This window comes from Oryzias latipes, chromosome 16, assembly GCF_002234675.1.
Source record: "Oryzias latipes chromosome 16, ASM223467v1".
Taxonomy (NCBI): domain Eukaryota; kingdom Metazoa; phylum Chordata; class Actinopteri; order Beloniformes; family Adrianichthyidae; genus Oryzias; species Oryzias latipes.
This window is the reverse complement of record NC_019874.2, coordinates 4,151,134-4,173,981: the sequence shown is the minus strand read 5'-3', so window position 1 is coordinate 4,173,981 and position 22,848 is coordinate 4,151,134. Positions and strand designations below refer to the sequence as shown.

The following is a 22,848-nucleotide window of genomic DNA, read 5'->3' as shown; positions in this document are numbered from 1 at the left end:
TGAGCTTCTCACAGTTCCAGATAGTTCTCATAAGACAAAGTTTTAGAAATGTACTTTGGTGCTAAGCCATCCTTCATGTAAGATTGGAGTCTGGGCCAAAGATGATTATTTCAGTCTTGACTGTTTAGCCGTAGAAAGTTTTTTCTGCACCCACTCCATGATCTGATGGATGCAATGACGAAATGAAAATCAGGGTGTCGTCTGCAGTATGTGGTAAAATAAATTATTTCTGTGTAGTAGCATGTATTGAATTAAAAGGGTCACAGGATTAACCCTAAGGGAATCCCACATTTTGAAGCAAGTTGGTCTAAAAAATTGCTACCAATTTCAAAAAAATATTTCCTGTTTTTAAAATTAGAGCCACTCAAGGGCAGTGTCGGAGATGACTGTCAGTTCTTCTAATCTCTGTAGTAGGTGGTCACATGGTCGAGTGTATCAAAAAGAGCACTCATTTTTTGATGATGTGTATTTTTTATTTTATTTTGAACAAACTAGCTAGACTTCGATGATAAAAAGAAAACGTACTGTGCTAACGCTGAATATTTCCACAAACATCAACAGATGAGTTAATAGACGGTGACTTCTTGCTTTTCCCTGTGCCATGTCGTTAATCAAAACACGACAGTAACAGAATGTTTTGTTCAGTGAAGCTTAGTGCCGCCCCCAAGGTCTTGTTCTTGCCACTGGATGCACTTTGCTTTCCTGCTTCTGCCAACCCTGTAATTGCATGGCCTCTGAAGGATCCACATCATATGCCACATGTGTTCACCGAGACAAATGGGTCTGGGGCCTTGAAAAAGGGAGCAGAGGGGAAACTAAACAGTGAACTGTGCTGGGAAGGAAAACAAATACTTGCGCCAACTTTTCTGTTTTTTCTTTTTCTGTGTCAATTTTCTGTTTCATGACAGAAACAAGGCGAGTAAGATGCAGAGAGAAAGAAAAAGAAGGCACACATAAAATGGCTTTAACACTGAGAGAGTCAAACTATTACTTAGTGAAGCTAAAGGAAATAATGTTCTACAAAGATAACATAATGTTCTACAAAGATAACATTTAAGTCAAGTTCACTAAATTACTCCCTACAGCACACCCAGGCCCTCTCACACACACCACCTTTAGAAACTTTACCACTCTACAGGCTGGGTATCAATTTAACTTTGCACATCTAAGCTCTTTGTGAAGCTCCCGCAGGCTATAAGAGAAAATTGTAAGGCAGTAAAAATCAATAAACAATTTTTACAGGCCTATAAAAATCACATGTAAGATAACACAGCAATGCTTTTGGTAGTAGAAATGTCTAAACTATGTCTTGAAGGGGTGATTTGGAGTAGCATATGTGTATAAATATAGAGCTTTTGAAGTAAATAGAAAAAAAATTTGACAAAGAAAGTAAAATGGGTCAGAAGCATAGAGCAAGCAGTCTAAACACAGCAACAGGTAACAATGAATACCGCTTAGGGCGCTAAACAATCATTTAGTTCTTGAAGTTTATTGTATCCGAGTAATTGTTTGATTGTCTCACTAAAAAGCAAACCCCAAAAACATATCTAAACTGTTTTTATGGTGGGTGGATGTCCTAAATGTCTGGCCTCATGAGTTCGGACCTGATGTGTTTTCCATTTAGCCTCATTATTAGTCTTTTTTTTTTTCTTTTTTTTTAACTTGTCCTGTCCAACAGCTAGGCAGACAGATGAGAGCTGAGGGCCTCTTGGGTTGGACATATTTTACTTTAACAAGAGGGGTTATTAATCTTCAGACAAACCAAAGGTATGTCTGAATAAACCCCTTTTGTAATTGAGGCCAAACTTTATTAATTTCGAACATGTCTGAAAATCTTTGGTGTTGGACCGGACGGAAAAGGAAAGAGGGGAAGAAGAGAGAGGGACGTTAGAGAGAGGGGGGGTAGGGGGTGATAATAGGAGGGGAAGGGGGATAAGACCATGAAGCAGCATAAAGCAACAAGTTTACTGGTTGTTAATCATTATGGTAAGGTTTAAATGTAAAAAAAAACAAAAAAAGGGCGGAGCCTGTCCACACACACACTCAAATGTTATAAACACACCTGTTAGTTGCAAAAATGTCCACCTGTCGACATGTACACAAAACAGATAGTGTTCACACGCATACTTATGCCTTAAAACCAACTAGTGTGAAATATTTCAGTCATTCAGTCTGTTGAGCTAACACCTGTGCTCAGGTGAGTGTTTATGTTCTTCTAAAATGGATGGTGGAACGTGAAAAGAAGGAGGGAGAGTGCCCAGCCATCCCCGCCCCAAGACCCCCACCGCACCAGCAGCGGCAGCCGGAATCCCCCCAACGCCACACGGGAACCGGCAGGGAACAACCGCCGCCCGGGCGACCAAGCCCGCCACCCAGGCCAGGGCCAGCAGGGCCGCCGCAAGGCCCCCAGAGCCAGAGAGCAGGGAGGCACGGAGGGAAAGAGGGCGCCGCCCCAGCCCAACCAGGAGAGCAGCCCCCCCGCCGCGCCGGGAGAACCCAACGCAGGGCCCCGCCGGAGAAGGACGCCCACAGCCCCAGACGAGCACCCCACCACCACCCAGGAGTTCCGGGCATCCCCCCGCCCCAACCCCAGGTACGAGCCAGGACCCCCCAAGGGAGACCCACTCCGCACTCCAGGCAGCCATCCGCCCGGCCCACGGTTGGTCCAGGGAGGAGCGAGGCAGGGGCCCGCCGCCCCCGCCCAGGAGGGGGGAACCCCGGGGAAAAAAGAGGGCCCACAAGGGGTGTTGTAAATATGGCCCGACCAGGCTCGGCCACAGTTGGAAATTTGGCGGGGCCCAGCACTCAGGAGCAAGGACCAGAACCCACCCCCCAGGGACACGAACACCCCCGGCTCAGATGTAATGAGAACCCCCCCACCGCGCGGAGAGAGCACCGCCGGGCCCAGGAAGCCGGCACCCCGGGGACACAGCCGCCGTTGCAAAGGGGCCCGTACCCCCCACCAGGGAAGAGGCAGGGGACAGATGGTCCTAGGTCCCACCTTCCTTGCAAAATGTGTGTGCGTGTATGTGTGTTTGAGAGAGTGTGTGTGTGCATGTGTGTGTGTTTATGTTGGGATGTATATATTGAGGGGGGAGGGGTGTGTGTACTAAGGGGGGTGCGGTTAAAATTGGCGGGTAGGGCACTAAGGGGACATCTCCTGATTACTCACAGTGACGTCCCCTCACCCTCCCCCACCAAGGGGCCCTAAATTAGTCTTAAGGCTGAATCATTATCTGCTCAAGCTTTCAGCCAAAGGCCCTTTTGCTGAAGTGTTTTCTCTAATGAAATTCTAAGATGAGCATCAATAACTCACTTCTGGTGTGCTTTAGTGTTTGAAATACTACACTTGAAAGTTAAAGCCTTCACTTTTACCATTATTAAAATCTAACATCTAGCCAACACTGACTGTCCAGCAGTAATAGATTTGAAACTAACTGGTTTTCCTGCACGAAAGGTTGTTATTTTTCCATAAATTTAACACTGATAATACCTGGTTTAGACATCATTTTGTGTGACTGATCAAAGTGAATGACAAATGCAGCTTGGTGAGTCAAGAAACCTACCCACTTGAAGCACAAACGTGGTTAAAATTCAGAGTTTGCTTTTAGAACAGGTATGTCTTTTCAATTCTACTTTAAGTAAATAAGCCAGATTTAGAGACCTCATTTCCCCAATGAGTGAGACTGTGAAGAATTTGAGAAATCTGATGTGCCTCACTGGAATATGTGATATGCTACTACTGCCAAGGGGAGAATGGAAAAGTGGTCAGGAGACTCCCAGATAGGGACACTTGAGATGGCAAGTGGGACAGATTAGTACACTTAGAAAATATTTACAATCTAACCTCAAAAATTATCAATGACCGTAACTATTTTTTTGAAGAAGAAATACTAACAGACAAATTATTTCAAAAACTTTGAGTCGCCTCTAGGACGTCATTTCCTTTTTTTACAGATGTAAAAAGAACAGAAAACAGAATAAGCAGCTGAACCCATCTTGCATGAGTCATTTTCCACAAATATAATCACTAAAACCCAGCTGAAGTGTGACACATGAAACTGTAATGGCACACATAAAACAAACGATCTCCACTTTCCCCACTTTGCAGTGCTGGTTGGGTCCTTAGAGCTCCTATACTGTAATTACAAACTTGGATGGCTGGAACAACAGAACAGAGCCAGAATTTTAAGCCACTGTGCCAGTTTCATTACATTTTACTTCTTTTCCTTTGCGTTCCTATTGATAAATGTAAATACATTTTGACAAACTCTAATGAAAGCCAAAGGCTCATTTAAATTTAGCATTTATGACCTATATGTATACGGGAGCCGGTTTAGCTCGTGCACGTTTGCGGCGCCTTCCGTCCGTGAAACCCAGGTTCAACTCCGGGCTGCTCCCTGTTCCCTCATCTACTTCTGTGCCGGTCCCAAGCCCGGTTGCTCTGAGAGGGTTGCGTCAGGAAGGGCATCCGGCGTAAAACATTGCCAAGTTTACCATGCGATTCGTTCGCTGTGGCGACCCCTGATGGGAAAAGCCGAAAGAGAAACAACATGAAGTATATCTATACAATATTATCTAACCCACAACTCTACAATTACATTAGCATCTGACTATAATTTCTTTTCTTAAGGGACCTATTACATGCTTTTCTTAAGCCTTTGGCACAATAAAGAACAAATTTTAAATGAAATTTTAGTTATTTTTGTGCGCTCTTTTCCGACCCGGAAGTAAGACAACTTGATCTCTAAGGCACAAACTTTTGCTCCTTGTGGGTGCCGCCCATTTTATGACGTCAACCTAGAGTTGGCCTCTGCAGTGTGTCTGCATTTCGCCCACGAAAACAAGCAACATCCGAATTTTGCAAAGATGGATGTGCGTATTGTGCATATGAAATAAAATTGTTTTTCTGGATCACCGCTAGCTCCGCGGAGAAAGTGAGTGTGTGTGTGTGTGTGTGTTAGACTGGGGGCGGAGCTGGAAGAGCAGACTCTTCCTGTAAGGGGCTGTTCTCACTTATCCATGTCACAATGTGAGAACCCACTAATTTCCATGGATTGGGAGTGGCTGGTGCTCAGACCGCGGGTTTGTGCTTATTGGGTAAAAGTTTTTAATTAGGCAGAAGAGTAACAGACAAGTGCTATTAGGATTTTAACATTTGGATACCAAAAAAGTTTTTTCTTGTTTGTTTATGACTTTTATTATCTAAGGCCATTGATAGGAGATTGTGTCATGAGTTCTCACTTTAGATTCAAACACAGAGGGACCATGAGGAAGGTTTTAAGGTTTTAGGTTAAGTTTAGTGAGTAGGTGTCACTTTCTCATTATCAAGAAAAGTTGATAAAATGAGTCAAAGTAAAAGCTGAGTCAACAAATGTCCTATAAACCTGCTCTTCTCCTTCTGAATAAAAATGGTGAATGGCTTATACTTACCTTCCTTGAAGGCCCGAAGTCAGGGGTGCTCATTACGTCAACATGTGGGCTAAAATCTTTTAAATTAACCTTTATTTAACCAGGTAAGCAATAAAGAATGTGTACCTATTTACAATAATGACCTGGGAAATCACTGGTAGATTGTGGGCCATCAGAGATAAATGTAAAAAAAAAAACACAAAACAAAAAATAAATGTTTTTAAATCTCCCAACGAATCATCTTCATCCCTGAGAAGTATGTGACTTGGTTGACATGCAGAACAGCCAATCGAACATCCTCTGATGCATACGTCATTGCTATACGTGTTTAAATAGACCGAGTGCAAATTCTTTCTGCCATTGGAAAGGGTCTTCTTGCTGGCGGAGGACCACTCTGGCTCGCAGGAGTGTTTATTTAGGCCCGGGTCAACCCATGTGCCTCCTCGATGGGGAGCGAGACGGAGACCCAGCTGTCCTGCCACGAGGGATCCAAGCCCATTAAGACAGCAGTGCTGTCCTGAAGCATGCGCTCCTCGAGCGCTGCCCACAGACCAGGGGCCAACGTTCACTCCACAGTGGTTAAGCCCGCCGTGCTTTAGAAATGTCATGCTACCCTCTATTACACGGTTTATAGCAGAGCACGAAACATGATCGCCGCTACTTTCTGTTTTCATAATAAAACGTCTCATCTGTTATAATGATTTCTACTCATAAATAAGATTAATTCACAAGACAAAGCTATCTCCTCACAAAGATTTGTTTACTCTTACTGTGTAGTTTTTGAATTGCTAATACGTAAACATTGTATTTTAGACTGAAAATACTGCAAAAGTTGATTACTACTGAATGATTAGAACATAAACAGTATTTTATACTAGACACAAAATACTAAACAATACTACACAATATATACACACACACACGCACACACACACACACAAACACACACACACACTCTGGGCTGAAATGTTGATCCTACAACCCCAGTCTGTTGGCTGGACTGCATGACTGCAACTACGGCATTTGACCTATTTCAGTTTGCATGCAGAGGACGCCATTGTCACAGCACTCCACGCCACCATCTCAAACCTTGAACACCAGGGGAACTACGCTATACTGCTCTTCATTGACTTTAGCTCTGCTTTCAATACTATACTCCAAGCCAGACTGACAAAAAACTGCTGGACATTGGACTTCCCAAAAACATTTGCTGTTGGATCAGAAACTTCCTGTCTGACCGTGTCCAGAGAGTCAGAGTAGGTCCCCATCTCTCCACAGCTCTCAGCATCAACATTGGCTCACCACAAGGCTGTGTGCTCAGCCCCCTTCTGTACACCCTGTATACATATGACTCTGCCAGCATCCACCCAGATAACACTGTCATTAAGTTTGCAGACTAAACCGCCATGGTGGGCTCATCTCCAGTGGAAATGAGACAACATACAGGGATGAGGTCCACAAGCAGGTGGGGTGGTGTGAAAACAACAACTTGGTGCTCAACATCTCAGAGACCAAAGAAAAAATTATTGACCTCAGGAGGAAGAAGTCCAACCTTCAGCCCATCTACATTGATGGGGAATGTATGGAGAGGGTGCCCAGCTGCAAGTTCTTAGGAGTGCACATAGATGCAGACCTCCAATGGAACTCCAGCACCTCAAAGGCTGTGAAGAAGGCCCAACAGCACCTCCACTTCCTGAGGATTCTCAGGAAAACCCATCTGAAGAGGGAGCTGCTGACCGTCTTTTACCACTGCTCCATTGAAAGTGTGCTGACATATTGAATCTCCGTGTGGTTCTCCAGCTGCACCCCAGCACACAAAAAGGAACTGCAGAGGGTCTTAAACACTGCCCAAAAAAATCATTGGCCATCCCTTTCCCTCCGTGAAAGACCTCTACAACACTCGCTGTCTAAAGAGGGCATGCAGCATCTTGAGGGACTGCAGCCAGGACACCAGGTGTTTGAGCAGCTGCCCTCTGGGAGGAAATTCAGAGTGCTGAGAGTACGGACAAATAGACTAAGGGACAGTTTTTACAACCGGGCAATAACTTTAATCAACGCAAAACAATAACACCAGGTCATTTGTAAAAATATAAACTAGTTATTTCTTTTTTTTCTTCCCCTTTTTATTTATTTATTTATTATTATTCTTCTCTAATTGCAGTGATGTGGGACAGTATTCCAATTTCATTGTACTTTGTACGAAGTAACACTGTGCAATGAGAATAATGATGTATCTCAGCTTATCTGAAGGATTTTCTTTTTCCATTCATCTGGTGGCCACCTGCTGGTGGTCAAGAATTACAACTCAATGTGTTTGCTTGATAGATAAAGATCTTATATTTCAAAATGGAATGAAAGTAATCCTTGGTTCACATATTGAGGATCTAAAATGATCCATAAAATGAGCTTAGAAAGCTTTAAGTACTTAAGCAACAGAGACCGGTTACTAATGACTTTAAATTTAACATAAAATGTAGACTCACCTGCCACTTTTTGAGGCACACCCATACAACTGCTTGTTACAGTAAATTTCTAATCAGCCAACCGAGCATTGAAGGTGACTGAGGTGACTTTGAACGTGGCATGGTTGTTGGTGCCACACAGGCTAGTCTTTCAGCTAGTATTTCAGAAACTGATGATCTACTGGTATTTTTACGCACAACCATCTCAAGGGTTGGTAGCTCTGTATCTGCCAACACTGGGCTGCTTCCTCAATGTTCTTAAGATCCTTCGCACCCGACATCTTCCATGGAGATCTTCCATGGAGCCTCAGGTGGAGGGAGATCGTCAGTGATCTTGGATTTCTTCCATTTTCTAATTATGCATTTGTATAATTCTGCTGTAAACACAAAAGTAATGAAAACGTCTTTCAACTGCTGCCAGATGTGACATAATGATCCAAAACCGGTCTCATTATTGTCAGTGATTAGAAAAAAATGGCCAATTTTAATCAAATATCTTTACTGACAGATTCAAACAAAATAATTTGTCTGGATTTAAACAAGAAAAATGAAACAACTGGATTTTATTTTTTAACGTTGATCAGCAGGCCTCTTACATAAATTCTAAGATAGGGGTGTCGAATTATTGCTTAAATCGCAATTAATTAATTACTACGACGGAGTTTTAGGGCCACGGTGAGGAAAAAAAAATTCTGGCCAACGTGGCGAGATTAAAGTCGTCATGTCGAGAAAAAACTCGACACAAAGTTTTGAGAAAAAACTCGTCTTGTCGAGATAAAAGTCAAAATAAAGTTTCGAGATTAAAGTCGCAATGTTGTGCGAGAGAGAAAAAAACTTGTAAATTTACGAGATTATTGTGGAAGTGAGCATCATGCAGAGCAGCAGGTGAACGCCGTGCAGCAGTAGAGCAGACCGACTAAACTTTGTTGAACAGGTGAGCTGAATGTTTATTGATAACGTTCCAAATATCTGGAGGCTCATTTGATTGATTTACGATTCATTTAAGTTTTATTTATTGATGGTTGGTTTGCAGGATCACTGCAGCCCGATGAAGCCATCGGGTGTCCCTGCAGCTGTTTGCTTGAATCCTTTCTTCCTCCACCGAAGACCAGATCTCTATGTTTGTGTGACGTTTGTGTGTCTGAGGAGGAGGAGCACATTTTGCCTTTTTCAACGTTGTAATGCTAATATAACAGACTATTTTCATTCATCTTTGTTTTTTAATGATCAAATGGGTCGCTTCATCTGCAGGAGGGGGCGTATGTAACACTGTTTACTTCCGCATTGGTGATCGGATGACAGATTCATGACGTAATGTGACAGATGAACTTCAGGTTATGTGAATGAAAAGGAGAATAAAGGCTGCAGCGGTCCTCTACACCCAAACGTTTCTCTGAGCTCCTTATTTTACAGATGAAACTCCGCTTTACTGACACCGAACCCCGGAAAGACTGCTACACGGAAAGAAATCTGATTTTGAATCGCCAAAAGGTTCAGAATCTCTTTGTTTTAAACCTATAATCCGGAAATAAAGCTTCCCAAAAAGGCTCAACATATTTCATCTTCAAGCTAGGCTCCGATAAACAGACAACTTCGGTGTTTTCTCCTTTTTAATCTATGAATTTTTTCCCGTAAATTTACGAGTTTTTGGTGGCCATAAAACTCTGTCGTAAACTCTTAAATAAGCCACTAGCTCACTAACATTAGCCATAACACTGAATACTCCTGAAAGACTCAACTTCACTGCTCTCGCGCAACATTGCGACTTTAATCTCGAAACTTTATTTCGACTTTTATCTCGACACGACGAGTTTTTTCTCGAAACTTTGTGTCGAGTTTTTTCTCGTCATGACGAGATTAAAGTCGACATGACGACTTTAATCTCGTCATGTTGGCCAGAATTCTTTTTCCTCACCGTGGCCCTAAAACTCCGTCGTAAATTACAGACATAATAGCGTGGTTTTTTTAATTGTGTTAATGAAATTTTTACTATATAACTATTGTCGTGTTCTCAAATGTAAAAACCAAAGGTCCAACTGTTTACTTGCTGGAACGCTTTATTTGATCTCAGCTGAAAACGCCTCTTACTTAGCTTCCAGTGCACGTCTTGGTGTTTGTGTATCACTGTATACACACGCTGCGTTGTTGTTGTGACCTCGTCGAAGTGCGACTTTGTAGTTCTTCACAGAACTAACCCAAACAAGCCCACAGCGGCTCTGCTATATCTACGTACTGTCTATCTATTATCTGATTTTTGTTTCAGGAACTAATAAAGGAAAAACCCTTACCCCTTTAAAGTAGATACTCCAGATCACAAAAGTCTTACCACAAGGCTGTTTAAGGAAATTCATGTGACTATAGTCCACAGCTGTCTATCAGAAAAAATCACCTTGAACTTGGTGTTCAAATAAAAACACAGTGACTTCCTGTCCTGAGTACATTTGCTTTCATGTTATTTTTTCTAACTGAGTGAATAACAAACACAGTGGAGTGCTGTGTGTCCCGCCTGGCTGCCGGCTGCTTCCTCACGCCGTGTTTACCTGCCGTCTCTGACACAAGGTGCACTTTACAGCTTTCAGCAATAAGACAGAGCAAAGGCATAATAACGACAGCCTAATCTGTACAACATACAGTACACACATTAGACTTGCATCACTTCCAAGAAGCAGAACACATGCTGATGCACGTTACTTATTAATAACCCTTCTTTGCACCTCCTCCACCTCCATTAACCATCAAGGAAGTTCTGTCTTTGTTTGAGGTTGATATAATGCCACGCTAATCTCTAAAACTGAAGATGCTGGAGCAGTGGGCGGTGTCCTTGTGTGACTCCTCATGCATGTGTTGTTTAAGGTTGAGCAGGTTCAGCCAAACTGCTTGCATCACAATGAGGGCTCACATCCAGTCCGAGCTGCTGTCACTGATAATTTAGCAGAGGTGCAAGCCAAGATACATCTCCTTAGGGAGAAACGTTTGCACACGTTCACAAAAACAGTTGAAGAAATCTGTCACCAGACCTGATGAATTTGGAAAGACTAACACCGGGCCCTGAGCTCTCTGATGTCTTCTGTTTGCAGACCACATGTACGTAGACACACTGTTCTGCAAGGATACTCTCCTTTAAGTCACGCAGGCTTAATGCCTCAGACATCATCACCCTTCTTTTCATTTTTATGTTCACCTCTAGTAAAGGAAAAGCTTAATAAGATGTTGGGGTGAAAAAAATAACTTTCCTTCAATCAATCAAAGAAATATAGACTGGACAGTTAAAATCCAAATACTATTCAAAGGTAAACGGTTTATTTATATACAGTCCCTTGCGAAAGTATTCGGCGCCCTTGAACTTTTCAAACTTTTGCCCCATTTCAGGCTGCATAAAGATATAAAACTGTAATTTTTTGTGAAGAATCAACAACAAGTGGGACACAATCATGAAGTGGAATTACTTTTTTTGGATATTTCAAACTTGTTTAACAAATGAACTGAAATATTGGGCATGTAAAATTATTCAACCTGCACTTTTAGTGCAGCAAACTCTCTCCAGGTGTTCAGTGAGGATCTATGAATGATCCAATGTTGACCTGAATGACTAATGATGATAAATAGAATCCACCTACATGTCATCAAGTCTCTGTATAAATGCTCCTGCTCTGTGATCGTCTCAGAGTTCTGTTTAAAGCACAGAGAGCATCATGAAGAACAAGGAACACCAGGCAGGACTGAGATGCTGTTGTGGAGAAGTTTAAAGCTGGATTTGGATGCAAAAAGATTTCCCAAGCTTTAAACATCCCAAAGAGCACTGTGCAAGTGATAATATTGAAAAGAGTATCAGACCACTCAAATCTACAAAGACCCAGCTGTCCGTCTAAACAATCAGCTCAAACAAGGAAGAAACTGATCAGGGATGCAGCCAAGAGGCCCATGATCACTCTGGACGAACTGCAAAGATCTACAGCTGAGTTTTGAAGAGTCTATCCATAGGACAACAATCAGTTGTATACTGCACAAATCTGGCCTTTATGGAAGAGGGGCAAGAAGACTCCCATTTCTTAAAGGTTTACATAAAAAGTGTCATTTAAGGTTTACCACAAACCACCTGGGAGACACACCAAACATGTGGAAGAAGGTGCTCTGGTCAAAAAAATTACAGTTTTATATCTTTATGTTTGTAGCCTGAAATGTGGCAAAAAAGTTTAAAAGTTCAAGGGGGGGCGAATACTTTTGCAAGGCACTGTATATGGCCCTTTACTACCTTCCTTAAAGGCCCAAAGCACTTTCCGGTCTGTACCATTAAGCCAGGCATGTCCAAAGTCCGGCTAGTGGGCCAAATGCAGCCCACATTTAAATTTCTATTGGCCCGCAGGCTACTGCCATAAAATCAATTATTTAATTATTATAATTCAATTAAATAGTTCATTAGCATTGAATGATATAAGGGTTTGAAGAATGCTGGCCCTCACACATTTGCCTTGCCCAGAGACACTTCAACACATGGAACCGAACCTGCGATCTTTCGATCAGAGGTTAACTGCTCTACTTCTTCACCTCCGCCACCCGAATTAGGTATAATTACATTTTAAAATGTGATTACTTTTTGAAACTAGGCAGTAAAAAGTTTGTTTTTAGAACATATTCCAATATGTTCATTAATGTGCAAACAGTTAGGTTTGTATTAATGGATTAAATAGCATTTTGGGGACTTTATAGAAGGATAGACTTGCAATGCTAAGAGGTTAAATCCCTGGTTACACATTGGATGTGGAAAGAAAATGCATGCTTACATTACTGAACAGGTCCAGTATCAATTAGTGGTAATACAGGGAAAAAGGCAGAAAAGTGGACAACTAAATTGTAGGCTCAAAGAGCATCTTAACACAAAGTAAATAGTTTTTTTACTCTAGACTTCAACCTTGCCAGACTCTTGGCATCAGACATCTTGCTGTGAAATATGACCTCATTTTGTTATGTTGTTTGTTACGGCTGTGGCCGTATTTGGTTTTGTTTGGTTCTGTTTGCTCTGTGTTTTGTGTATTATTTCTGTATCAGAGTGGGACTTGTGTTTTTTGTGGATCTTTGTGTGTCTGATTATTTCCAGGTGTGGTGGAAAGGGTGTGGCCTCCCATTGGACCAGCTGGTGGGGGCAGCCTTTAAAGCCACCACTTGGACCTCCAGCCGGTGGGAAGGGGGCCTTGCTGCAACAGTCTCCACTGCAGCTTGGCCCTCTTCTCTTTTCTTCTCTCTTTTTGTTTTTGATTTCACCTCTTGTTTAGTTGTGTGTTGCACTTTTGTATTTTGTATTCGTAGTCCTTCGTAGTTTTGTCTGTGCCCACTCTGATTAGTCTTTTGGTTTATAGTTATTTATTAAGTGAAGCTGTAGGGGTGAACTGCCATTTTCTTTAGTACATGTTTTCTCCTGTTTTTGTTAGGTTAAGGAGGTTAGTTTTTGTCTTTATTTTCCTTTTCCTTTGTACAGGTAAGATTACATGTTTCAGTTAGGTGGGGTTTTGTTTGTTATTTTGGCCTGGGTTCACCCTGAAACCTTTTAGCTTCACTTTTAGTTCTTGTTGGTTGTTTATTTGTAAATAAATTTGTCATATTTTTATGGAGACATTCGTTTGGTGTTTTGTGTTGCAGTCAACTTATTAGCTGAAAACTTTACTTTTTTTATGTTATGCCGCCTCGGTGCCCCTAGACACATAGGGGGCGTAACATGTTATTAGTACTTTCAAATCAAATTAATGAATCCATTAATCAAAATACGGTGAGATGTGGAAAATAAATCTCTTTTTTCATGTTCTATTGTAGTACGTAACCTGATCTGGAACCAAAACTTAAGTACTGACATCAACATGATTCTTATAGCTTTTATGAAGAACAAGAAAACAGATCAGGTTGGGATTAGCGAATATCCCCACTAAACATAACACTTCACCTCAGCTAACTGTTAGCACATTGACTACTGTTAAAACAGACAGTCAAAGACTAAACTAAGTGGTCAAGCACATGCTCTGCACATCAGGACCTGTTGCGGTGCTGTGGAAAGAGTCATCTCCAGTTATAGTTAATGAAGTGTTGACTGTACTCAGGATGACCCAGGCAAGACATCCTGATTCTCCACTGGCCAGATTTGGAGTCTGGAAATCCTTAAAAAGAGGATAAATAGCCAACAACCGACTAAAAGAATAATGAGAGTTAAGAAAAGAAAGGTTCTTCTTAAACTGGCCAAGATTAGCAAATGTTCTTTCATGTAAGAATGCATGGAAATGATGGCGAAAGTCCCATGTCAAAAACTACAAAAGTCATTAAATTGTGGAGAATAAAACTGTCTCCTCAGGAAAAAATTACAAAGCTCATATGCAACATTTTCATCTTTACACAAATCCACATGTGCTTTGACCAAGCATGACAGGAAGACTTTCCACATCATCTGAGCCAGAGGTAAACCAGCTATTTCTCTTACTCCCTTATGACTACTACATTCACTGGCCTGCTCCAGACAGCGAGATAAAGGCATTTACTTTGTCTATGCCCTTAATGCAATATTTGCCCAAAATCTCATTTATCAACAAAAGGCTGAATTATATTTAGAATGAAGTAGAACTGATGGCCACCAGAATGGGTCTGGCAGGCCGACAGGAACAAAAAGATGCTCTTCTCCTTCGTAAGAGATAAATCTTTTTTCCATTCATTTTATATCAAAAGCAACACGCAGGTATCTCAATGGAGAATGTGAAAATGTGAAGACAACCCTAGCTGAATGATAAAAGTGTGACTCACACAACATGAAAATTTTAATTGGCTGCCAGCGGCTGAATGTGCCTGCACACTATCTCACTGCCGCATAGTCTCTGAACCTGACGGCTACTTAATAAGCTGTCCAAAAGGTCAACTTTAAAGAGCCACTGGGATGCTGGACAAGCTATGGTGTACTATTGTTTGAATTAAGAAGTTGGCGCATGAGCTAAGCTACTCCAGCACCGTAGCCCTAATAAAAAAAAAAAAACAGATGGAAACATCTGTACAGAATAGTTTTCTCAAAAAAAACTTTTTTATTTGCAGCACTCGTCAACACGTACAGGGTAATATCTTTATGCAGCTATAGACAAAAGCCATCACAAATTGACTTTTCATAGGTCACACATGGTAATTTGGCAAAAGCAAGCTGTCATCCAAAGAGACTTGTAGTCTAGATTACAGAAAACACATACATTTTAAAGTCACAAGTAACATGTTTCCATTAGTTTAAATGCCAAGAGCCACCTTTAAAAGAACGTTTTTACTCAATTTTCCTTTTAACTGAATAAGACGCACCAGAGGAGCTCAGTTTCTTTGAAAGTAGTTTAGTTTGGGCTCTTTTCCTGCATTATGCAGGTACTACAAGTCACCCTATATTAGCAAAAGCACAGTTGGTAGAATTTGTTGAAGTGGCATATTGTTAGACAGCAATGTCATATTTTTTTTTTTAAATTACATAGTGCTCATATCATTGACTGTATAGGAGATCTGAACCAAGTGAGTGTGAAAATGGTTTACTACCAGCTCCAATGAAATAAACACAGTTAAGTCTGCAATTTTTTTGCAATGCGGAGGTCGCCATGTGGGAGCCATAGGACGCAGAAAGCAGAAACTGATCCAAGTCGGTCTGAGTCAACAATTCTAATATCCTGTATAATATATAATATGTAATTATATAATTATAATATATAATGAGCTGTACAAATAAATACTTCATGAAAAAAGGTGAGCTACGTCCAGTGTCTATGAACAATTACTGCTGGTTTAAGCAGTCATGTAGATCTGAGATGATTGTGTGGCTGCAGCTCTGCTGTCTTTGACCTTTAAAGCTGTGCCAAACCCTGAGCTATACCGCAGCACCCAGTAGTTAGGGACTACTGTAACGGGTTCTGGGAACAAACAGTTCCTGCTACTGTAAAAGGGAAAAGGGATGGTGGAACTTTTCTTGAGTTGCCATGTTTATTTCTTTTGTTTTTTTTCCTTCTCAAATTGCAGTTTTGGGAGATTTATTTCAGAGTTATTTTCATACATTGTATTTTACAGCAACATACTACAGACAGAGCGCAGTTTTGTCATGTCTGGCATTACTTCAATGGCGGGCAACTTGTTTCGTCTGGTTACTTAAGAGAGAAAGTCATCTTTATTAATCATCCCAATTCTTAGGGTTGACTTCATGTAAAAGTAACGTAATGTATTAAATAAAAGGAAACTGTGAAAAGCAAAAATTAATAATTACATAAACAGAACTTTTGAAATCTTATTTTCCGTAATTATAAGCCGCTACTTTTGTCACACGCTTTCAACCCTGCGGCTTATTCAGTGATGCGGCTAATTTATGAGTTTTTTCTGCCGGCCCCTTGCTCGAGCAGGAAAGGTAAGCGTGAGACGGGGCATTCGGCACATGCCGTCAGTCATCTGAGCCGTCAATCAAACAACTGGCAGCACTGGAGAACTATGCATGTTATATACATTGCTCAACACCAAACAGTCTCAGAGAGGTGGAGGCAGTAAGAGTAGCTGAATGCTTAATCTAATTTACGGCATCAAGCCCATTTATTTTGACACACCAACAAGCAGCCAATCAGCATGCAAGTCACTTCTGCTCTTAGGGCCCTCACTCATGGTGCAACAAAAAGAAACACCCTTACTCAGCCCTATGTTGGCCGCATCCCACAATCCCTTGCTGCCTTTAGACCCAACGTGTACGTGACCACCACTACAATACGACGCAGCTTTCAAGTTAAAAGCAATCGTTAAAAGCAGTGTAAAAAAATCCACCATCACCAACGGGTTTGGAAAAGCCGGTCTGCTGCGTGACGGAGAGGACACGAAAGCTCAGGAGTGAATTTAGCCCAGAGTGACACTGACAGCTACAATGAAGGAGACACTGACAGAGTGTGGCAAAGAATATCTGATGCTATTCCAATCCGAGACTGAGGAGGAAGACTTCCATGGTTTCAGTGCACAGGAGGAAGATGAAAAAAGCTCTCATTGACTTTTACGTTCATGTTTTTTTAAACCAGTCCTGTTTGCGCTGTGTTCAGTGTGTCACTGTTGTGGAAGAAAACTTCCAGCCCACGCGCTGCGCGGCACGTGCCGTGCAGAGGCCTATAAGTTACTGCTGCTCTCAGTGACTTTTTCTGGTATGTTTTTTTTAACCAGCCCTTTTAGTGCTGTTACTACCATATTGCTGACGCATCACAGGCACTGTTTGGAAAGAAAAGCTCAGGTATATTATTACAACTTATTATTATTACAAAATTTAAAACTCTTTCTGTGTAGCGTCTTTCTTTGTAAATATATCATGTGTTAAACCTTTCCTGCGATTACTTTTTTTCTTTCTAACCGTGGTCTGAAAATGTAGGGGACATCCTCTCCGCCGAAGGCGAATCTTCCTTCGGTTATTTACTTCGTTTGGACCCTCAGAGCCTCCAGAGCGGGTTAATAAAGGATCATTCATCTTCTTCTGTGTGGCTACCTGGGGGTTAGCCCCACCTTCAGCCCCTAACACTGATGGGAAGTGGGGAGTCGTGGGTGTAAAGTTCCTCACCATGAGTGAGGCAGCAGTGGGCAAAAGTCACGTCCATGCTGTTTGGCTGTTTGTGGGTGTGTTTAAATGAAAAGGCTTTAATGCTGGAAAGGAGATTATGCAATCTACATCTGTGTTTACTTCTCCCTCTCTGAGACCGTTCCTAGATGTGCACTGGGTCATTACAACATGTTCCAATGTGGGTTCATGTAGCTTATAAACAGGTGCGGCTTATGTATGTAGTTTATCCTTTAAAAATGTGATGGGATGGGGTTACAAGGTGCACCTTGTAATCAGGTGCGCTCTATAGCCCGGAAAAAACGGGACTTCCAGCACTTTTTCTCACAAATCACTCACCAAACTAATAGCTCTAAAGAACGATTTCAATTTTCAATGAGCTGTGAAACAGGCTAAATGTAAATAGCAATCACAAAGGGCCAGCCTTACAAAGGGTGAATAATCCTTGGCAGGTGTATTAATTCAGCATAGGAATCTTTAAAATGGGTAAACATTAATACCAAGCATAAAAAATAAACAATGGTAAGCTTGTCTCCCATTGGATATGGAAGCGATTCTGTAGCATAATTGAAAATAAAAGTCGATATCAGAAATGCTTTTTTCATTTTCAAAATGAAGCTGCATTTTTTTGACCCGAAAGACGGGTTAGCATTAGGCTAATTTGTGCTAAAAACATTGGCCGTGGAGGTACTTAAAACTCTGTGCGGGCAATGCCGCAATGAGCATCTTGGATGTAAATATGTGGGAATTACATCAGCCTCTATTTTGTCTGGACCCCACTGGAAACACAAATTCATATGCTGGTTTAGAGTTTCTCGGATCGTAGCAGCACTTCCGCCTTCAGCGATCTGGAGCTTCGGATCGCGGGGCTTTGGGCTCCGTTATGCAAAAGCGGCTCCCGGTCCGAAGACAAAGACAGTCCGGGGGAAAGTTTTGACGAACCGGGGTACGTCCGAAAGAAGACCACGGAAGGAGGAAACGCTGCTACGCAGTCCAAAGAAGCTGTGTACAATCATCAGGAGTTCACATCCGTCAAAGCCCTCTTCTCTGCCGCTAACACAAAGCTGCACTGCTCCTAGCATGTCTGTGTCTCTTAGCAGCCGGACACACGGAGAAAGCACTGACGTCATCGCCCCGCCTCCCCTCTAGAAATGCTAAGTGGAATTGAATTATGCCACACTATTCACAGGGTGGATGTTAAAATGTAAATGGAATCCCCTCTTTGCATTTTCGTTTATATTATGACACAGAGTAAGCGGTTTTTAAGTAGAAGTATTGATTTTTCATTTTAATTTTGAGTGATTTGATGCAGTGACATTTGGAAAATGAAAAAGCATTTCTGTTCATCCCTTTTAATTGTCAAATTAAACATTTCTAAATGAATTTTGCTGTACATTTACCAGAGAACTTTTTGAAAATGAAATGTCAAATACCATTTTCTTTATCATTTTAATTAACTGACAGAATAAGCAGTATTGAAGAAGAAAATGAAAAAGCATTTTGGTGGATTGCTTTTTCATATTAATTTTGAGTCAAAAAAATGCAGCTTCATTTTGAAAATGAAAAAGGTTTTAAATTTTATTTTTAATTATGCTACAGAATCCCTTCCATAGTTGGAAAACTAAAGGTCATCAGAGCATTAATAACCACAAATGCATTTTTCCTTCCCTCCACCATTGAATTATTCAAACTTTATTCCAGACAAAAGGTCCACTGCAAGCCAATGGTCATCCTTAATTTCATTTATCTGGTCAGTTAACTTTAAATAAAAACTTAAAGAAAGGAAGCACCTCATGCTGGATTTAAACAACAAACAACTGGATGTATTTATTAATCATAAGTTAGACCAAGAAGAATTCTGATCCTTCACTAAAATTTGATGAAAGGTTGACTGATTAAAAGCGTGCTTCTCTGCTCAACCTGTCAAAGAGGCCAGAAACACATAAAAACTCTCAAGGTTGTATGCAACAGTGCATGCAGTAGTGACTACTGGTTTTGTGAAAAACAGCAGTTCTGTGCGTGTTGAGAGGTTATGAGCTTCACAGATGCTTAAGTAGCATTTGGTTGGAGGAAATGACCAGGAAAGACACTGTTGACATGCTTGAAGTGACAGACCTGGCATCAGGCCCCTTAGGCAGCACATAAACACAATATTCAATTTCATGGCAGTTGTTTTAAAAGGGGAACTATTTAAAATGGAACACAATCACTTGCAAATGCTCCACAGAGCAAAGAAACTGACTGAAATCTAGTCACTATAGGTCGTCCGTCATTCAGAGCCACCAAAATAATGAAGTCACAATATTTACTTCCAAGTAAGACTTTGTAATAATGTCAACCCCCTTTCATGATGTCATAACCCTTTTAGTGTTTCTTGCAAGTTGTGTTTAACAGCATTATATGCATGTTCCTCCAAAGAAAAAATAAACCTGGACATTAAAAAAAAATAATCAAAGGGGGAAAAAAGGGGTTGTTTTCAACTGCAAAATGCATCATCTAGCTGAAGACTATCATTTATTTTCCCAATTGATCTGACTTTCTGAATTCTTGAGGTCTGCCTTAATTCAAACCTTGGTTTTTAGATCCAAAAATCTCTTTAAAGTTCAAGCAGAGGCCTCCTTGTGGTTTAGTCGACTTGGGTGAGCAGGAAAGAATTTTAAAGCAAGAGATCGAGCATCTACCGCAAAAAACACACACACAGACACACTAATATTTTGCTATATAAATATATCCATCCATCTCTGGAGCCGGCTGAATCCCATTCAGGGTCATGGGGCTCTTTGAGCCAACACAGCTACTGTTGGGTATACCCAGAACAGGTCACCAGCCTGATGCAGGGCCAAACACTCACTAACATCCACACCAAAGGACGATTTAAAGCTAACAAGCATGTTTTTGAACAGTGTGTGTGTGGACAAAACCCATGGATACATGGGGAGAACATGTAAACTCCACACACAAAAAGGACTCAGCCAGGATTGGAACCAGGGCCTTCTCACTGGGAGCTGTGGGTGTGAACCACTATGCCACTATGCAGTGGCAGTTCCACACTAACTTACTCCCCGGGCGAGTAAGTTAGTGTATACCCTATAGAACACGTCTGGGACAAGATGAAGCAGAGACTGGATGATGGTACCCCACCTCTAAGTCACCTGGCAGAACTGCATCACGCACTTGTGGAAGGATAAAACGCATTGCCTCAGAATAGCATCATGAGGCTAGTGAAGAGCATAAGATGTCGCTGTCACGCTGTCATTGCTGCAAATAGTGGAAATACCCACTATTGAAATGGACAGTTTTTGTTATTTGGGGCATCTTTATTAATTCTTCCTTTTTAGGGTAATAAATATAAACTAATAATAATATATTACTAATATTTTGCAGGATTATATTCAGGTGTTTGATTAATCAAATAGGTGCTAATCAATGTCACACAGGGGTAGAAACCCAATCAAGAACTCAGAAACCTTTATTAAGAACTGAAACAGTAACAGCTGTGTTGGTCTGTACAAGGCTTCAAACTGGGTGAGGAGCAGCCAAAGTCTTAAGGTGAGTAAGGTGAGGTTGTGAGAGTCATGGTAAGATTTAAGAGAGCAACAAGGTAGTTGTACTGCATTAGCAAGGTCTCCCCAAACAAAGATATCAAAGCAAAAGATGGTAGACACAGTGGTCAGCCAAAGAAACTTGAGACATAAGAGAGACACATCAAGCTTATTACCCTTTGAAAAAGGAAGACAGTCAGCAGTGGCATCAGCTCAGAACTGGCAGAAACCAGAAAGACTGATCAGTAAGTACACCCATCTAATGTCTGGAAAGGTCTAGCCAAAAGTGGTCTTCATGGAACAGTTGCAGCCAAAAAGCCAAACCTCTGATGTGGAAACAAGACCAAGCGACTCAAGTATGCGCAAAAACACACAGAAACAGCAGTGCCGAAAAATTGCAGCAGCTGCTGTGATGTGTTAAATTTTGTAATATTGGCAGTACTGGAAGGCAGTATTTTTGTTGAAGGGTTTGAGACATAATTAGCCTTGAATTTAATCTGCAGCAGGACATCAACCTCAAACGTACAGCGAAAGTCATTGAAAACATCTTTCATTCATTATGCAACTAGCATTCTTTATGCAACTTTTATCAGCATAAAGACCTTAAAGCACTGAAAGTACTGGCATTGCCACCACAAAGCCCTGTCTGAGATTACATGAAGAGACAGAAGGATGTGAGAAAGACTAGATCCACAGAACACCTTTGATTAGTCCCCAAAGATGTTCCTTCAAAGACTCTTGAAGCAAGTGTAACTAAAAGTACTGATGTTGTTTTGAAGGCAAAGGGTGGTCACACCAAATATCCATTCGATTTAGATTTCTCTACTGTTTATTCACTACATGTTGTTGAGTGATAGAAATAAATGACAATTTTCTTTTTTTTAAGGCATTATTTGGCTGTAGCATCTTTTCCACACCTACCTAAAACTTTTGTACAATACTTTGCATAAATATATGTACATATATAAAAAAATAATACCTCCAACAGTGGGCCTCTCTTCAGGTTGCATGATTTTAAGGATTATTGCTCAGTTTCTCTTACCTTACAAACAGTTTCAACATCCCAGGGTAGGATGGTCTTTAGATCAATGACCTCACAGGATACTCCAAGTTTCTCTTGAGCCATGTCAGATACTTCCCTTAACACGTGAATCTACAAAAAGAAATGAAAGGGAAGAAAATCATTGCAATAAGTGTGTTTATTTGTTTGTTTTAAATTCAATGATGCAACAACAAGTAAGTGTCCTTTTTCAATTCATATACCAAGATGAGACAGTCGAATATGCTCTGCTCCCAATAGATTTTATTTAAAAAATCATTGGAAAAGTTTCCAAAAAATATAGACCTTCAACAACTCTTGCACTGTGCTTTAAGGCTGAAAATGAAAACGCATATAATTCAAATGTATACTAAACTGTAAAGCTGTCAGCTAAGGAACTTGCACTGCATAAAACATTCCTTTTCAGTAGTGAACAAACAGCACAGTGTCTGAAAATCTCAGGTCGCTCCTGCAGGTACCCATGTTAATCAAAAATTAAGACAGGATAATTAGGACAGGACAAAACCCTTTAAAGGTCAAGATTACACCAAACCAAATTATTTTGAACAGAATCCCCCCCCCCCAACACAAGCTTTAATATGAGTTATCTTATAGACCTTCTCTTGTTAATATTAGTTTCATAGCATCACTTTTCCACACTTTTAAAAGTGAAAAAAAACTACAACCTTCACCTAAAACCCAATTTTCATTGGAGTGGGTTCCCTAAACAGTTAGACCAGGGGTGGGCAAATTACGGCCCGCGGGCTGGATCCGGCCCGCCTCCATGTTTGGTCCGGCCCACTGAACAATATCAGAGACCCATGTTTTTTA

The 22,848-nt window shown here is 41.1% G+C and overlaps 1 protein-coding gene across 2 annotated transcripts in view; it reads right to left on the bottom strand.

Moving 5' to 3' along the window:
• The window catches only part of bckdhb (branched chain keto acid dehydrogenase E1 subunit beta), an 80,838-nt gene that overhangs the window by 34,422 nt on the left and 23,568 nt on the right, over nt 1-22,848 (bottom strand). For both annotated transcript variants that reach the window (XM_023963898.1, XM_004086627.3), the window contains exon 8: nt 22,021-22,131. In XM_023963898.1, the coding sequence (XP_023819666.1) occupies nt 22,021-22,131 (111 nt within the window). The remainder of the gene's footprint in view (nt 1-22,020; nt 22,132-22,848) is intronic.